This window comes from Pteropus medius, unplaced genomic scaffold, assembly GCF_902729225.1.
Source record: "Pteropus medius unplaced genomic scaffold, Ma_sr-lr_union100, whole genome shotgun sequence".
NCBI lineage: Eukaryota > Metazoa > Chordata > Mammalia > Chiroptera > Pteropodidae > Pteropus > Pteropus medius.
The window spans coordinates 8,926,413-8,945,727 of NW_024356249.1; the positions used below are offsets into that span (position 1 = coordinate 8,926,413).

The 19,315-nt window shown below is 37.4% G+C and overlaps 1 protein-coding gene across 2 annotated transcripts in view; it reads left to right on the plus strand.

The window, feature by feature from the left end:
- Nucleotides 1-193: 193 nt before the first annotated feature.
- COPG2 (coat protein complex I subunit gamma 2) overlaps nucleotides 194-19,315 on the plus strand; it is a 110,596-nt gene continuing 91,474 nt past the window's right edge. The window contains exons 1-5 of one of the 2 annotated variants that reach the window (XM_039861069.1): nucleotides 194-338; nucleotides 1,441-1,493; nucleotides 2,039-2,119; nucleotides 4,654-4,725; nucleotides 17,163-17,242. In XM_039861069.1, coding sequence (XP_039717003.1) covers nucleotides 302-338; nucleotides 1,441-1,493; nucleotides 2,039-2,119; nucleotides 4,654-4,725; nucleotides 17,163-17,242 — 323 coding nt within the window. In that variant the 5' untranslated portion in view covers nucleotides 194-301. The remainder of the gene's footprint in view (nucleotides 339-1,440; nucleotides 1,494-2,038; nucleotides 2,120-4,653; nucleotides 4,726-17,162; nucleotides 17,243-19,315) is intronic. The other variant, XM_039861070.1, reaches the window with a different exon arrangement.

Consider the following 19,315-nt stretch of genomic DNA (forward strand, 5'->3'; position numbering starts at 1 on the left):
AGGGTGGGTCGGGGCGAACCCCGGTTTCCGACCTGCCGCCGCAGGGGCCGTGACGCGAGCCCCGGGACCCGGCGCCTGGCTCCGCCTCCGCCGGCTGGGGCAGGACGAGAGGGCGTGGCCACGTCCCGTGGGGACGCGAGCGGCCGCGACAGCCGGGGAGGGCGGGCCCTCTCCCCGAGTGACGGGACGGAGGCCCAACCCGCGCCAGGGCACGGGGCCGGCCTTCCTGCAGCCTCTTCCGCTCGCCGGCTGCGGCGCCTGGGACGGTTGCGGTGGGTCTGGGCGCTGGGAAGTCGCCAAGATGATTAAAAAATTCGACAAGAAGGACGAGGAGTCTGGTACGCGCTGGGATTCTGACGCCCACCCTCCGCCACGGGGGTCCCTTCCCCCGCCCGCCGCCACCTGCTCTCGGGGACTGCGGACCGAGGGGCGTGGGCGCCGGTGTGCCAGGGGGCCGGTTCCAGTCGGGGGCCTGCCCCTAGCCCCTCCCCCGGCGCCAGAGCCTCCCCTCGGGTCGCGCGCTCCCGTCCCGGAGCCCGCGCGCATTCTCGGGCCGCTCGGCGGCCCCTTCCGCCCCTCCGCCTCCGTCGGCGCAGCCCCTCCAAGTCGCCCCCGCCCCTCTCGCCAGGGGTGGGCTGCTCGCAGAGGCGGCTCGCCCTTCGAAGGTGGCGGCGGGGGTGGGTGTCGGCGTGAAAGAGGCGAGGGGTGCCGATAGAGTTAGGCCCAGAGTGGGTCTGAGATCCACGGGACATCGTGTGTGTATATGAACTTTGAGGTGCCTTCCTTGTACCTTACAGTCTTCCTGGACCTTTTACTCTGTCCGCTTCCCAGGGGGAGGCATTGTCCCATGATACCTAGATCATTTAATGCTCAGCCATCCAAAAGTGAATTGCGTCTTGGTGCTTTGGTCCAGAGCAAACGCAGAAGATGCCAAACCACCTCCAAAAACAAACAAAACAAAACTCAGCGTTTGATAGCTGCTCTCACAAAGTGTTGTAGAGGTTTAGGTTAGTAAAACCTCCATGGCCCCTTCCAGCTTGAAGTTTACATGATTCTCTGCTAAGCTCTTCTGCCTCGCAGTAAATGTTAGAAACACATAAAATCATGCTCGCCTTTAGGGAAGTCCAAAGGCGCCCAGTCACAATCTCATTAATCTTAATTGTGTGGACAGGACAGATTTTTGTTAACAAAAGAAGAGAAGGGAAAGGAGACACTCTTTTCGGGCGGAGTTCCTACAAAAGTACAAGATCTTACTGGAAAGCAATGACAGAACTGGTACCATAATCAAAATGATATTCAACTTAACATGCATATTAGTAATGATTATCACTGTAATATCCAAGCGTTCACATAGATGAGATAGCCCAAGCATTTCATAGCCTTCTGAACAATATAAGTTGGGGTAGGACAGCTATTAAAGATGTTTTTTTCGTTTTATAGGTAGTGGCTCCAATCCTTTTCGGCATCTGGAGAAGAGCGCTGTTTTACAGGAGGTATGGCCCAAGTATACTGTGTTCCTTCCTTTCTGTTCCACTTTAGAATGGTGGGCACAGAGCCCCTGGAATGCTGAGAGCCAGAATGAGAATTAAAAAGTGTAACTGAGTTCAGAGAATATACACTTGAAGGAAAAGGAAGAGGGATTGCTTGTCAGACAGAAGAGTCTAGAGCTTATAGAAATGCAAAAACATGCAGACTCAGCCGCGTGCTGAGAACTAAATAAAATTCCAGAAGAGGTGTTTAGTGAAGGAAGTATAGGTATTAAACTCATTGTATTCGAATGATGTAGATAAATATTGATTCTTAACGGCTCAAGCCTTCAAAGTTGAAGTAGTAGGCCTAGGAGAATGAATTAGAGAGTACAGAATGGAAAACCAAGGCCATATCCATAATAAATGGAAAACTGTAGGCAGCTAACATTATTTGGATTTTGTGATTAAAATACGTAATAGTCTTTATTTTATTAAAGCTGATTTTCTGTAATCTGTGATAGAAAAAGTAGAAAATATATTATGTATAACAATGTTTTTTGTTTCCATAGGCTCGTCTGTTCAATGAAACACCCATCAATCCAAGAAGATGTTTGCATATTCTTACAAAGATTCTTTACTTACTGAACCAGGTAAATTATTTTGATTTTCTTCAGATTTGTGTCCTGGAATAAAAATACATAATATGCAATAAAGTACTTTCTGGAAAGAATAATTATTTATTTTTTTAAAATTCACTTATTTAAAAAATCTACAGTGTTCGATTTACACAATAATATGTAAAACTTATTGAGGATGACAGTGACATATGCTTCTTTTTTATGTATGAAGTACTAAACCAGCTAAGTACTTAATAGACTCTCAACATTGATTTGAATTTAACAAGTATTAGTTGATGTTAAAACATGTTGTTTAGATTTGTTCAGAGGTCTTTTTGTCCCTCCAAAATTATAGTGCAAAACTTTAGACAAATTCCAGAAAGATATTTTACCCTTTTTTGGAGTGTGAGATGGGTGGGTATATGTTTTAAAGCTTTGCTTTTAATAGTCACATTTTATATTTATTATCCCTACTCCACCATTACTAACAATATGATTCTGGGCTTAACCATTTTGTGCCTTAATTTCCTTTTCTATAAATGGAAATTATGACAATACCTGTTTTATAAAGTTGTAATGATTAAATGAGATAATAAATGTAAAGCATTGAGAATAGTCCTGAACACATAGTAAGTATTCAGGAATAGTTTTCATTCCATCATTCAGCAGATGTTTATTGCATACCTGCTGTGTCCTATGTGCCGTTTTAGATACTGGGGATATATATAACAGACAAAACCAAGAATATTTGCCGTAACGAAACATAGATTCTATTTGCCATTGTCGTTATTAATTTTGTTTTTAAATTTTATTTATTTTGTTCAGACTAAAAAATCTCATGAAATATCTAGGGCCTTAGAAAATGTGGCACACACATGCACACACACCCCCTCAGGCGGTTTACATATGGTGCTAAGAAGACTATGGTTTCCTGTTTGAATTCCTTGAGAATATTTTACCTTTACTGGGTTTCATGACCGAAGACCTCATCCAGAGACATAATTTAGTTTTGTAGTTTGCAAATAGAGACCGAACAAAAACGACATACTTTTAAATAAAACATATCTCGTTGCAAACATCACATCCCTCTGTGGTAACATATTAGAAACATTTTAGGCACAGTTATTTTGATTTCACTTTTCATAGTACACCTGGTGTCCAAGTTGCATCAGTCCATTGTATAAACAGTTTTGAGTAGTTGACAGTGGTTCACGGTACCATATACTTTTCTATTGGCCAATAGCTCTTTGATGGGCAACTCATGTTGAAACATTTAATTACCTTGGTAAGGAAATTTCCAAGCACAGGCTGACAGATAAACAGGTTTGGGAACCTGAGTATTTTCTAGTCCTTGGGAGAGCTTTATAGAAAAAATACTTTTAAATTCTATCAGAGTTGACATATATACCCATATTTTTTCTGAATTTCTAGTCAAGGAGGGACTAAAGTTTTACCAGTGTGACTGAAAAGTACCTGTACTTCTAGGTAGGCAGGAAATAGTTGTGAAAGAAAGAGAGAAATCTCTTGGCTGGTGAGCAAATTGGATTGAAATCATGGTAAACTATTATACTTTTTGTCTCTCATCCTAAACTTTCCAAGTTTGTCCTCAAAATTTGCTTCTTCTTAGACTCATGACAAATAGAGTGAAGACTACTTATAGTCTGTGAAATCTGAAGTTCCGAAAAGTGATTGAGCCTAACATATTATATAGGATTGCTTTAACAAAGAACTTAAATATTGAAATGGTAATGTTTCAGGTCTGAAATCTGCCATGTTTTGACTATAAGTGAAATAAGTTATTTAACACCCTGTTACTCAAAAAATGTAATTCCCAGATCTGCAGCCTTCACATCACTGGGAGCTAGTTAGAAATGCAAAATTTCAGACTTCAGCCTAGAGCCACTGAGTCAGACTCTGCATTTTGGCCCGATTTTCAGCTGATTTATTGAGCACATTAAAGTTCCAATCCATAGCATGTTTTTAGAGGCTTGAACCAGTATCTCGAGATCTGTTTGTAGCCCCTTAAACCTTACTGGTATGTATCTAATCTGGTTCCTGCCCTTTCGGTGGGTCCCTTCATGTCATGTTTTCTGGGATTTCTAACAATAGTTCTTTACAGTTTATTATTTATTATGTGCCTATGAGAACGTCAGGCTTTGTGTTGGCCATTCGATTATAGAAACGTACAAGGTGTGATCTCTCCTTGTGGGCAGTGTAGCAATAACCTCTGAATCTGATTAGAAACTCAATTTGCTATCATTTTCTACCTCCTCGTAAATCACAGTTCTTCGGTGAAATTAAAATAGTTCCTGCTAAAAGGTTAGAGACCACTATTCTGGAACCTTTGTAGCATGGTATGTGATATTATTTTAAATATTATTTTAAATAGATAAGTGGCTCTGCAGGTTTATAAAGTGAAAGCCAGCAAAATAGCAAAGAGGCAGAATGTTTACAAAGAGATTTTTTCCTGTATTCTAAAAGACTTTTGCAGAAATAAAGAGAAAACCTTAACTGTTTTTGGTTTGTTTTTTTTTAAGTTTAAGAAATTGTTTTAAATTTTCACTTAGGGTGAACACTTTGGAACTATGGAAGCCACAGAAGCCTTCTTTGCAATGACTCGATTGTTTCAATCTAATGATGTAAGTCTTTTTTAAAAAAATTCTTTTAGGCTGAAAAAACTCCTTTGATTTGTTTTCCTTGGGGGACTTAGAGTGTTCCAAATTTGGGAAGGTTACTTGAAATGTTTAAGATTACTTAAAAATTGTTTATCTTCATGAAATGTATAAATGTTCACTAAAGGACATGTGCAAAAAAAAGAATGAAAGTATATAGTATAAAGCTGTTCAACCACAGATCTACCATGCAGTCATAAAAACTGTTCATCTCCAGCTTCTGGCATGACACTGCGGAAGGGAGCTGGTGTAGAACTCAGCGGACGAGGCTACCACATCTCTAAGTTCTTAGTCAAGTTTCTGGTGGGCCTGGAGTTGCTGTTGGTCAGCCAGGGCTGGCAGCTGAGAAGAAGAGCTGGATGCAGAGTGGGAAAGAGGACATGGAGTAGGGAAAACGAAGAATGAGGACAAAGTACAGCTGCCAGAACCTCTGCATCTGTCTTTCATTACCTTAGACCACCCTGACTCTCAGAGCATAATGGCTGCCGCTTTGCTCCTGTTTTCTAATGTGGCACGTTTTTCTCTCTGCCCAGCTCTAGTTCAGAGCTGTACGGGGAAGGAATTCTGGGATATATATTTTCCGGCTTTCAGTTGACATAAATTGTCCAGACTTTGCAGTACTTTTACATATCATAGGCCGCATTATCGGCCTGACCCCCAGGTTTTGGAGTCTGGTTATATAGCTAGACAATGAGAAGTTTCAGGAGTGGGTCCTCGGGAACATCTGCAGTCCCTCGAAGGCAGCTATCTCAGGGGAGGCCATTGCACACTCTTCAGGCAAAGGGAGAAACCTGAAACCCTAAAGCCTAAGCCCTAACCCCAACCCTGACCCCAACCCCAAATTTCCTCAGGCGGGGGAAGAACTGCTTCTACTTGCAAAGGAGGGTTGGTGGCATTTGAGGGTTCAAAACAAAGTACTTCGCTTTATCAGAATCTGGCCATATGTCCCCAAGCCGGTTTTCAGGGCCCTGCCCCTTCCCAATCAAGGCCCCAACTTGAACATAAGCTGCCCCACAAGGGCGTGAATTGCGTTTGCTTTGGAACTCAGCCACCGGTAGGATGTGCTTTTCAGAAATCTCAGCCCAGTGTCAACATGACGTGAGGCATTAAAGAAGATCTCCAGCCCTTATCCAGACCTTGAGCTGTGAATTTAAAACTCTGAGCTCATCATTTTCTTTTACCAGGTTCTCCAGTGTACTTAGAAGCAACTAACCCACTGTACAGCTCCTTTCACAAAAATGTTCTGTGGCAGCAACTGCTGGCTCACCCAAAGCTTTGCCTTCTGTATGTTCTTGATTATACTTGTCTGCAGATAGTAATTTAAGTATTTTGCCAGTATGTCTCGGACTACTAGTGTCCCTTTTAGCACTGGAAACAGGGTCATTAATGCCTTTTATCAAATCAGAGAAGCAATTTCAGATTCTTATCCTTAAGGTCCTGTTTCCCTTTAATCACTTTCTGCACTAAAAATTTGGGATTCAATCAGGGAACCAGAACCACTATGATTATAATAGAATTACTTATTAGAGAAATTAGATTAGAAAACTAGGCATTCTTTCAAGTGGGGCCATAGAGAAGGACTGTTATAAAAGTTATGGAAGGCTGTTGCCTCTTGTCGCTCCATGAATTTGTAGCCCCAGTGTCTAGTGGTGGGCCTGGCATTGGTGTTGCTTAGAGGGCTGGCAGTTGGGATGAAAAGCTGTACACGGAGCAAGGAAGAGGATGCAGAGCAGGGAAGAAACAGTGAGGATGAACTCGAAGCCTCGAGTACAGAGATTAAAAAAAAGAAAGCGGGAAAGAGTTTTCTGGGGAATGTAGAACTGCTCGATAGGACAGATGGTCCCTTGAAGTTAGTGGTCATAAATGTAAAGTATTACCAGATAGCATGGCAAATGTTTTTCTTCCAGCTACAGGCTTCAGGTTAAGGCATGGAAGAGACTGGATTTAATCAGAGTTGGGATTTTGCCAGGTTAATAAACAGGGAGGAGCAAGGAAGTCGAGTAATTGAAATATTGACCATGGAATCCATGTTTGATTAGGAGGCAATAAAAGCAGGAGCTGATTGGGACAGTAAAATAGTTGATAGGATCAATAGATTGTAGGTCATGGCGGAGTGAAAGAATTGTTGGAGTTAGGAGCGGTGCTTGGAGAGAGAAATGCTTGGAAATGAAATTATGAAAGGGATGCTGTTATTGGTAAAGGCTGTGACAGTGAGAGTGGGTGATTGTAATAGGAAGGAGGACAGGACCATTGGAGAAGAGGTGGTCAGTTCCACACAGTGGTCAGAGTTTTAATAACTATCTGTATGTATATTAAGGTCACCAATAATTATTAGTGGGTGATATTGGAGATAGTGATAGTGAACATTTTTTAAAAATAAGAAAAGTAACCTGTATCCGTGTACGCAGCCAGGAATGGTGGCAGGTGATACAGTCTAACGGCGTAAGCTTTAAAGCCAGAGTTTTTTAGGGAAGGATGAGGCTCAGTGAAGGAAAGAAGGCAGTGCAGTGATTTCGAATAGGCAGTGAGGATCTGCGTGGACAGCTTCCCCACCCGTAGGATGGGAGAGAGAACAGCCACACTTTGAGAAGCCTGCAGGGGACTTCTTAGGGGAGAGCCAGGTTTCAGTTAGAGAAAGGATGGGATCGTCCAGAGAAGAGTTTGGGATAAAAGGGATTTGGTTGATGAAAGGGACAGAGAGCGTGATGGCGGGTTTGGGGTTTGTGGAAGGATGGAAGATGGAGTGAGATTGGGTGCTTTACCCGGCTGCATGGTGATAAGTGTCCAGGCGCTGAGTAATGGTCAGGACATGTTAGGTTTTTTGTAGTACATGAAATAAATACCCATGTACAGCGTAATGTGATTCATTTTAATGGTCCCTTAGACAGAATATGGAATCGAGGGTGTGATATACTGGGGGGAAGGAAAGGTGGGGATTTTGCCAGCAGCACGTGGAGCTCCTTCCTAACCAGAGGGTTGTTACTACCTTGAGATTGGTAGCCTCCTGCCCATACTTACTTACCTATGTATTACATAGGTTTGTATCCATAATTTATACTTAGTATGATTGTGTTTTAAAATAGCATACAAATTCTGTCACCTTCATATTATTGTACAAATTAAAAATTAATATATTTTTGAGATCTATCCACTTGTCACATGTACTTTTGCTTTACTTTAGTCAGTGTCACTGCTGAGTGGAATCCCAATGTGTAAACATACAGTAATCCTATTTATTTACTCATCTCCTGTTGGTAGATATATGAGTTGCTTCTACTTTTTGCTATTACAAATGATATTACACATAATGTTTATGTACATGTCTTCCTGTGCAAATAGTGAGAATTTTTCTGGGGTAGCTTACCTACAAGTGGAATTTCTAGATAATGCTACTTATTTGATCTTGTCAAATTGATCTTTAAAGGATTGAACTAATTTACACAGACATTGCTTCAAACCTTTACCTGCTCCTGGTAGCAACTTTTATTATCAGACCTAACTATTTGCCATTTAGAAGAATGTGAACGGCATTTCTATGTGGTTTAATTTGCATTTTCATGATCACTGCTGAAATTGAAACTCTTTTCATATGTTCAGTGGTCATTTTAGTTTCCTCCTCTGTGAATTGTTCCTATTTTGTGCTAATTTATATTCTTTCTACTGATTTATAAGTTTAATTTTTTCATTTAAGCCTTAAAAAAATCAGCTTCATTGACGACGTATACAATAAAATTACTAATTTTAAGTGTACAGTTCAGCGAGTTTTGACCAACGTATAGAGTCATGGAGCCATCACCACAGTCCTGATAGAGAAACTTTCACCACCCTGGAAAGTTCTCCCTTCTCCCTTAGTTCTCGGTCCCTTATTGCTCTGTCTCTTAGTTGTCTGTCTCCTCCCTCAGCCCCTAGCACCTGGCAGTCATTGATCTTTCTGATAATATAGTTTTGCATTTCCTAGAATTTTGTTTAAATTTAATCATATAGTATATAGTCTTTGATGACTTTTATGGCTTAGCTTATGGCTGCTGAGATGATTCAAGTTTTTGTGTGTATCAGTAGTTTGTTCATTTTTATTGCTAAGTAGTACTCTAACTTATTTATCCATTCACAAGTTAATGGATATTTGGGTTGTTTTCAGTTTGTGGATATTATGAGCAAAGCTGCTGAAAATATTCAAGTTTAAGTCTTCGTGTGGATGGACCTATGTTTTCATTTTTTTTGGTTACTATCTAGAAGTGGCATTGTTGAGTTCGTATTTCCTTAATGATGAACATATTAAGCATGTAGTAAGCAAACATATGCTTTTTGCCATCTGTATATCGTCTTTGGTGAAGTGTCTGTTCACATGTTTTATACTTTAGAAAAAAATCAGATTGTTTATCTTCTGGGTTGTATGGTTCGTTATATTTTCTGGATAGCAGACCTTTATTAGATAGGTGTGTAAATATTTCCTCCCAGTCTGTGGCTTACCTTTTCATACACTTACCACTGTTGTCTTCTTTTTCTTTTTTAACATATAACTTACATATATTAAATTCACCCTTTTTAGGAGATAGTTTTATGAGTTTTGACAAATGCACCGTTGTCACCACTGCAGTCAAGATTTAGAACATTTCCATCATTCCAAAAAGTTCTCTCCTGCCTTTTTGTCTGATCTCTCCCTCACATCCTTGGCCCCAGGCAACCACTAATCTCTTTTCTTTCTTTATAGTCTTTATCTTTCCAAGAAGTCATAAGGATGATATCATCCTATATGGAGCCTTTTGAGCCTTCTTTTCCATCACTTGGCATAATGCATATGAGACTTGTCCACGTTATTGTTTGTATTAGTAGTTTACTCCTTTTTATTCATTGCAATATTTCGTCGTATGGATACACCTCAGTTTCTCTGTTTACTGGTTGAAGGATATTCGATTTGTTTTTGTGGTTATGCTGTAAACATTCATGTACAAGTTTTTGAACATAAGTTTTTATTTCTCTTGGGTGAATACCTAGGAGTGGGCTTGCTGGGTCAGATGATAGGTGTGTGTGTATGTTTAACTGTAGGAAACTGCCAGTGCATTTTCCAAAGTGACTGCCATTCCCACCATCACTGTATGAAAGTTCTGGTTGCTCTGCATTCTGGCCAGCACTCCAGCATTGTCTCTTTTTTTTGTTTGTTTTTAATTTCAGCCATTCTGATAGGTATGTAGCAGTATCTCTTTGTCATTTTAAGTTGCATTTTCCTAGTGACTAATGACCTCAATCATCTTTTTATGTGCTTTATTTGCCTTCATATATCTCCATGGTGAAGGATCTGTTTATATCTTTTACCCATTTTAAATAATTTCGTCGTATATTTTCTTATTGAGTTTTGAGATGTCTTTATGTATTCTGGATACATGTCCTTTATCAGATATATGTTTCTCAAATGTTTTCTCTTAGCCTGTGGCTTGTTTGTCCATTTCTTCAGTCTTTCAAAGAGCAGACGTTTTTAATTTTGACGAAGTCCAGTTTATCATTTTTATTCTGTTGTGGATTGTGCATTTAATGAGTATCATAGAAATTTTTACCGAACTCAAGGTCTCAAAGATTTTTTACACTTTTTTTCTAGGCATTTTGTAGTTTTTATGTCTTACAGTTACTTTGTGATCCATTTGAATTAACTTTTGTGTATTATCATATACACAAAGTAAGGGTTGGATTGCTTTTCATTTTCTTTCTCTTCTTCCCTGCAGTGGAATAATTGCATATTGATATGGAAGGAAGAGGGGAAGAGGAAGAAATAATGACATTTGAGTTACATTGACACATTAGAACATTCTTTTTTATTTCATTGACCTGTATGTCTACTCTTCTTCCAGTACCACACCATCCTGATTACTGTAGCTTTACAGTAGTTTTAAGTTGGAAAATGTTTAATAGTTTTCCTATTTTATTTCATTTTATTTTATTTTATTTCATTTCATTTTATTTTATTTTCAAAATTGTTTTGGCTCTTCTAGGTTCTTTGCATTTCCACATGAACTTTAGTTATTTTATTTTATTTTATTTTCAAAATTGTTTTGGCTCTTCTAGGTTCTTTGCATTTCCACATGAACTTTAGAATCAGCTAGTTCATTTCTATTTTAAAAAGCTTCCTGAAACTTTGATGGGGATTGCATTGAATCTAAAGCTCAATTTGAGGAGAATTGACATTGTAACATTATTGAGTTTTATGCTCCACAAACATGGTGTATATCTCTCTTTATTCAGGTCTCTTAATTTCTGTCAGCAGTATTATAGCTTTCAGCATGGAGGTCATACAGATTTTGTAAAATTTATCCCTAAAGTAGGTCATATTTTTTATGCTATTGTATTTCTACTGTTTGTAGGTAGTCTATAGAAATTAAATAGTTTTTTGTATGGTGCCCGTTTCTTGTGATCTTGTTAATAAATTCATTTATTAGTTCTAAGAACATGGGAGGTTCCTCAGGATTTACTTTTTTCTTTCCAATATTTATGCCTTTTATTTGTTTGTCTTACCTTATTGTCTTCTTGTATTATTATACAGCATGAATAGGAGTGCTAGTAGGGGATATCCTTACTTTGTTCCTGATTTTTAGGGCAAAGATGTTTAGTCTTTTGCCATTAAGTGTGATGTTAGAGCTAAGTTTTTTATTGGTAACCTTTATCAGTTTGAAGAAGTTTCTTTCTATTCCTAGTTTGCTGAAAGATTTTTTTTGTGAATGGGTATTGAATTTTGTCAAATGCCTTTTCTGTATTTCATTGGATTATGGTTTTTCTTTTTTAATGTATTAATATGGTGAGATGTGTTTATTTATTTTCCTGGAAAATATAAAATCTTTGGTTTCTGTTAAAATTTGTTAAGGATTTTTGAGTCTCTGTTTATGAAATGTATTGATATGTAGTTTTTTCTTATGTTTTTGTCAGGATAATGTTGGCCTCATAAAAGTTGGGAAGTTTTTCCTCCTCTTCTGCTTTCTAGAAGAGTGTTTGTAGAATCATTATTAATTTTTCCTGAAATGTTTGATCGAGTTCACTATTGAAGCCATCTTCTTTGTGCGAAGGTTTTTGATAATTAACTCCATTAAAAAGAAATAGATATGTTGCTATTCAAATTATTTGTCTTCTTGAGTGAGCTCTTGTAATTCGTGTCTTTGAAGGAATTTGTCCATTTCATCTAAATTGCTGAACTTTGTTGACATAAAACTGTTCATAATACATAATACATATTTTTTTATTCTTTTAATGTTTGTAGGATCTGTAGTGATGTCTCTTCTTTCATTCTGATATTGGTAAATGGTATCTTTTCTCTCTTATTCCTGGGAAGTTTGTCTAGAGGTACAAGCTTATTAATCCCTTCACAGAACCAGCGTTTTTTTCATTGATTCTCTATTAACTGGTTTTCTCTTCCAAACTAATGGTGCAGAAAAATAGAATGCTAAAAAATCAAGCCAGAAAAAGGGGCAAAAATACAATAAAAGAAACATAGATCAAGCAGGGCAAACATAAACTATATAATAGATGGTCGATATAGACCTAAATATATCATTATCTATGTTAAATGTAAATGAAGAATGCAAAGAACATTTACATAAATCAACTATACTGAGCTATAAAGAGAGACACATTAAAATGGATTACTGTCGGAAATGAATTAGAAAAGAGTAACTAGGTAATTCACTGTGTATTTTGATACTAAGAACACATTTCTGTTCTGTTACCAGCCATGATGGAGTAAAGGGGCTAGGTGTACCCTGCTACCATTAATACCTAGAAAATCAAACAAAATATATGCTCAGTAGTTTTCAGACATTAGATTAACAGGCATCCTGGAACTGTGATCTGAAGAAAAAGAAAAACAAGGTAAGCCCTAGGATTACATTAGTTCATTGCCCAGAGGCAGAATATGGGCCTCAAGTCAGGGAGTGCATACTGAAAAGGAGCCTAGTTATCTCTCTTGAGTTGAGAAAATACATAGAGTGTGGGGAGGCCAAGAAAGCTCAAATTTGTAGGGCACAGTACCAGAGAGGAAAGAGGGGTGGGGGTGGAGGGAGTAAAGAGGTGAGGGAGGAAGGGAAAAAAGAAAGGAAGGAAGGACGTAGCTACAGCAGTCTACTGAGGGCTTCCCTTTGAATTTTTGGAGGAGAACTTGTCTGTGCATATGTAAAAGGAAACTACCCAAGGCCAAAGAAAGAATCAGCCGAACACAGGACTGAGAATAATTCATATTCCCACTAGTGAGAGCAGAAAGACCTTGTCAGCTGTAATAGTTCTCAGAAAGGTATCACCTCAATAATGGGAACATATTAGCCTTAGTCTAAAGCTTTAAAAAGCTGAAAAGCAAGCCTCGAAAGTAAAAAACTGATCTCAGGTAACCTAACCTCATGACAGAAGGAAAGTACAATAGTATGTAACAGAATACAACAAAATCCAGTACCTAACAACATAAACTTCACGATGTATAGCATCCAATAAAAAATTATCAGGTATGCAAAGGAGGAAGATATTATCCATAATCAGGAGAAAAATGGATCAGCAGATACAAACTCAGAATTGATAAAGATGATGGATGAGCAGGTAATGACATTAAAATGGCTATTATAGATGTGGTCTAGATGCTTTAGAATGTATAGAAAGCTATAAGAATGAGGAGGAAAATAGACATGCAGAGAGACCCCCAAATTAAAAATAAAGCCTATCTATCTATTTATGATGGAAAATATACTGCAGAGGATTAATAGCAGATTAAAGACTGCAGTAGGGAAAAAAACCAGTGAACTTCAAGATATAAACTATCCAAAATGAAACAAAGAGAAAAAAGACTGAATAAAAATAGAGTGTCAGCAATATGTGGGAAAACAATTTCAAAGTTTTCGTAGTGGGTACCCTAGAAATTGCAACATGGATTTTTGACTTATCAAAATCTAATATTCATCTATATCTTTTTCCCGTTCGTGGAAATTTGAGAACCTTAGGATATGCTTATGACTTTTATGTATATGACTATATAAACATACATGTATATATATCATAAAATCATTTTTTGTTTTTCATTGAGATTTAAATGTCTTTAAAACATTTAAATGACTTTATTTTTTTTAGAGCAGTTTTAGGTTCACAGCAAATTTAAGAGGAAGGTACAGAGATTCTCCAAATACTCCCCACCCCTAAACATCCATAGCCTTCTCCATTCTCAACATTCCCCACAGTGGTACATTTGTTAGAATTCATAAGCCTCCATTGACACATCACAGTCACTCAGAGTCCACGACATGTATCGATCATTAAAATATCATACAGAGTATTTTCACTGTCCTAAAAATCCTCTGTGCTCCACCTGCTCATTCCTACCCCCTTCCCACTAGCCCCTGACAACCATGGATCTTTTTACTCTCTCCATGGTTTTGCCTTTTCTAGAATGTCATATAGTTGGAATCGTACAGCATGTAGCTTTATCAGATTTTTTCCTTTCACTTAATAATATGCATTTAAGATTCCTTCATGTCTTCATGGCTTGATAGTTCATTTCTTGTTAGTGCTGAGTAATATTCCATTGGCTAGATGCACCACAGTTGACTTATCCATTCACCAGTTGAAAGACATCATGGTTGCCTCCAAGTTTTGGCAATTGTGAATAAAGCTGCTGTAAACATCCATGCGCAGGTTTTTGTCTGGACATAAGTTTTCAACTCCTTTGGGTGAATTCAAAGGAGCATGTTTGCTAGATCGTACAATAAGAGTATGTTTGATTTTGTAAAAAACTGCCAAAGTGAATATACCATTTTTATTTCCAGCAACAATGACTGAGAGTTCTTGTTGCTCCACATCCTTATCAACACTTGTTGGCAGTGTTCTGGATTTTGGCCATTCTCTTACGAGTGTAGTGGTATCTCAGTGTTTTAATTTGCCTTTCCCTGATGACATATGTGGAGCATCTTTTCATATACTTATTTGCCACCTGTTTATCTTCTTTAGTGGGTGTCTGTTAAGGTCTTGGCCCATTTTTTGGTCAGTTTGGTTTTCTTATTTTTGACTTTAAAGAGTTTTTTGTATATTTTGGATAACAGTCCTTTCTCAGATATGTGCTCTGAAAATATTTTCTCCAAGTCTATGGTTTGTCTTCTTATCCTCTTGACATTGTCCTTTGCAGAGCATAAGTTTTTAATTTTACTGATGGCCAGCTTATCAATTATTTCTAGTATTATCATGTCTTCGGTGTTTTACATAAAAAGTCATTGTCATACCCAAGGTCATCTAGGTTTTCTTCTGAGAGTTTTACAATTTTGCATTTTACATTTAGGTCTGTGATCTACTTTGAGTTATGCAAGGTCTGTGTCTAGATTCATTTTTTTTTTTTTTTTTTTTTTGCATGCGGATGTCCAGTTGTTCCAGTACCATCTATTGAAGAGACTATCTTTGCTCCATTGTATGGTCTTCGCTCTTTAGTCAAAGATCAGTTGATTCTAATTATGTGGGTGGCTTTCAGAGTGGTCTCTTATATTCCATTGATCTTTTTGTCTGTTCTTTCGCCTATACCATACTGTCTTATTACTGTTTACCACTTTTTTCTTTTTATTCTACATTCCTTGCTGTATTTCTGAGTTATTATCTAGAATAAGTTTCCCTGCACCTGAAGAATATACCTTTTAGAATCCTGTCCTCCCTAGACTTTAGATACTTTATCCTATGCCAGTAAGACCCTGGCCTTGTACTTCTGTGGCTATGAGCTGTTTGTTTGTTTTTCCGTTTGTGGCACCTATGAATTTCCCTTTATTTTGCCCTCGACTATATATTTAAAATTTTTGTTCCTATTTTATTCAGCATTTCTGTGTATTTGTTTAGTCAGTATGTTTTAGCGGTTATGAGCCCATCTTTGCCAGCACTTTGTATTTTCACTTTTTAAAATTTTAGCCATTTTGGTGGGTGTGAGGTGGTATACTGAAGTGGTTTTAATTTGTATTTCATCAATAACTAATAATGTTCACCACCCCCCTTCTTTGTGCTTTAGCTAATTTTTTTGTATCTTTGGCTTTATTCTGCTTCATAGTAGATTTTTACTGGGGTGGGGGAGGGGCGGAGATTTTTTTCAGCTCTGAAGTTTTGATTCTTCTTTTCTGTTTTCTTCTCATAGCAGCTTTATATGGGTGTCCTCTGCCCCATCTATCTGCCCTGTACTGGCTTTCTTTTTCCGGGAGAGATTTTTTTCTGTATTTAATCACCATCAGAATCCTTACTCCCTTTTTCCCTCTCCTTACTGGGCTCAGTAGTCTCCACCAGATTCTTTCTATAGCTTGGACCCTGAAGCTGGATCTGCTGTATTTGAGTTTCACTACTTATAAGAAATTTGAAGTTACTTGGTAGGGCATGAGAATAGATGGGCTGGAAGAACCAGTGCCCATTGTGTGTGAATAAATAAGAGATCCAGGTGAGGAGGAAAGGAGGATGGAACTTTATTATTGTTAGCTTAACACTTATTTTAGATCTAGGTATCCATGTTAAAATCTTGATAACTGAAAATGAAGTTGGTTCATGGATGTACCTAGATGATACTATATGCTAAGTGAAATAAGTCAGACAGAGAAAGACAAATACCATATGATTTCACTTATATGTGGAATCTAAAAAACAAAATAAACAAACAGAAATGAACTCATAGATTGAGAACATTTTGATGGTTGCCAGATGAGACAGGGGTTGGGAGGCTGGGTGAAGAAGGGGAAGAAATTAAGAAGTACAAATTGATAGTTACAATATAGTCACGGGGATATAAAGTACAGTATAGGGAATATAGTCAATAATAATATAATTATCTATGATGTCAGGTGGGTACTAGACTTATCAGGGAGATCACTTCCTAAGTTATATGAATGTCTAACCATTGTGTTGTAGACCTGAAACTAATATAATATTATATGTCAACTGTAATTGAAAAATTTTTTAAAAACTAAAAAAAAAAAAAAGAAAAGAAAATGGAATTTGGTTATAAAACCACAAATACTCTAAAGAAAAATATCTGTACTCACTGAACTGAGGAAAATACAGAGTCTGCATGTCTCTCCGTACATGTTTTTAAAAATTTTTAAATATCCATTTTCCAGGACAAGCCTTTAACATTTTGAAAAACCTAAGTCTTCGGACTCACACTGTTGGAATCCAAATTTGGATCTCTGTGTAAAGACCCGTATGATTAACTGAAAGTTAGAGTTTTCGTATAGATGTTTTCCTGTGTCCGTGCCATCAATTACTTGTGTTACAAAGGAGTAGTAGTATGAATATTTTCTCATCCAGATATTTTGGGTAGATAAGAGTCTTTTTAAGAATAACTTTCTAAATATATCTACTAGGGGTCCTCAGTTCAAATAGTTTAGAAAACCATTTTCTTATGAGTAACCTGTTGCATTTTATAAATAATTTTCCAGCAAACATTGAGAAGAATGTGCTACCTTACCATCAAAGAAATGGCTAACATCTCTGAAGATGTGATAATTGTCACAAGCAGGTATGTGAATAGTCAAAACCTAGGATGGGGTACTTATGTATTTAGTGGATATTTGTTGTTCTTTATTTTACTTTTTTTGACTAAAAGAAAGCCAATAGGAATTTAAAAGAACATATCTTAAAGCATTCTTTTCTCAAATGTGGTTGTCATCATGTAAAAACCATGTTTATCTGATAAAGCAAAGAAAGACGTCACAAAGGATAATGCTAATAGATATGATTACATTATAAATGTTCATAAAAATAAATAAACAAAACTAAAAAGTAAACAATACATGGAAATAAAATATTTACAAGTACATCAAAGGTATCTATAATATATGCAGAACTCTTATATTTAAAAAAATTTTAAGTAATAATTCTATAAAATAACCAGTATAAAGGCTCTAAATATCTTTAGTCATTTTCACTAGTAACCAAAAATGTAAATTAAAAGATCAATAAAGAGTTATGATATTTTTACCCATCAAATTGGCAAAAATGAAAAAAGGCAGTCAGTACTTGTAATGGAGGCTGATGTTTTGTATACAGGAGGGAGAATAATAAATTGATTCAGTTTTTCTAGAAAGCAGTTGGGCAGCTTTTGCTGAATATTTGAGAGAGTTTATCCCCTTGACCCGGTAATGCCACATCTGTGGAACTATGCTCAGCACATAATCAGAGCACAGGAAGACTTATGTACGGTGATGTCTGTGGCAACTCTGTTTACACTAGCAGAAAGGATGAAACAACTTAAATGTCGCCATTGTTAAAATTATTTAATTAGCCATGTTTATAACCTGATTTTTAATTTTTTGAAAATAATTTCGAAACATCTTTAATGATGTGGAAAAGTCTTCAATAAAGTGCCGAATGGGAGTTGGATTCAAGTCTATGCATTCCATAGAGACTCAGGTTAAAAATGTTTTATGTCTGTATATAAAAACATATGGATGGAAATACACTGATACATTACCAGTAGATTATCTCTGGATGTTTGGGATTATGACTATTTATTTTCTTTAAACTTTTGATAATTTCTAAGTGTCCTAGAATGAGTATATATAATTTAGAGTTCCAAATTATATAACAAATGTTACTTAACAAATAATGGCCTTATTAATTATAACTCATTTAAGTGAATCTGGTTTTTTGTACAACAAAATACATTCTGGAGGAGGGTGCTTGTTTTTAACCAGCAGTTGTGTTGAATGTAGTTTTAATTAGTAAAGCTTTCAGCTGAAAGTAACAGAAAGCCAGATGTAAATAGTCATTGAAACAAAATAGAGTAGCTGGCTTTGGTTCTGTAGTTTAACAGTGGCAGGGCTGGTGTCTCTTGGATTTTTGTGGACATTCTCACATTATTGCAAAATAGATGCCTGAATTACTGGCAATGCACCATTCAAGGTGGGAGGGGCATCGGGAAGGGAGCCAGGGAGGACCAACACCATCTGCCTCTTTTATCAGGTATGCAATTGCTTTTCCCAAGGCAATTTTTAGATTTCATTTGGCACAGCTGTGTTATATGACTATCCTTAGGAGACCAGGAAAGTGAGTATTTAGCTTTTATAGCCCAAGTATTAGGGGCAGGCAAGGGAGAAGGGGTTGAAAATGGGTATTGGATTAATCAACGAACGGTGTCTATTACAAATAAGAAATAGAAAATCTTCGTTTAGATTGATAGATTCATTAAATATTGGAAAAATTAAAAATACATTAGTCAACTATCGTTTGAGGGTTTTTTGTTTGTTTAGTTGTTAATACTTCCCTCTGAGTCCTATTAGGCTGCCATGAATTATGGTTGGTTTCTAGTTCATTTTAAATGATAAGTAAATTTAGTAGGCAGAATAATGGCCCCCCAAAGATATCCCCGTCCTGATTCCCAAGATCTATGTGAATATGTTACATTATGCAGCAAAAGGGAATTAAAGTTGCTAATAAGCGGATGGGGAGAGTAGCCTGGGTTACCCAGCTGGGCCTAATATAAGAATAAGAGTCCTTAAAAGTGGAAAAGAGAGAGAGGAGAAGGTCAGTAAAGAGATGTGCTGACGGAAGCGGTCAGGGAGATGCATTGTTGCTGAATTTGGAGGTGGAG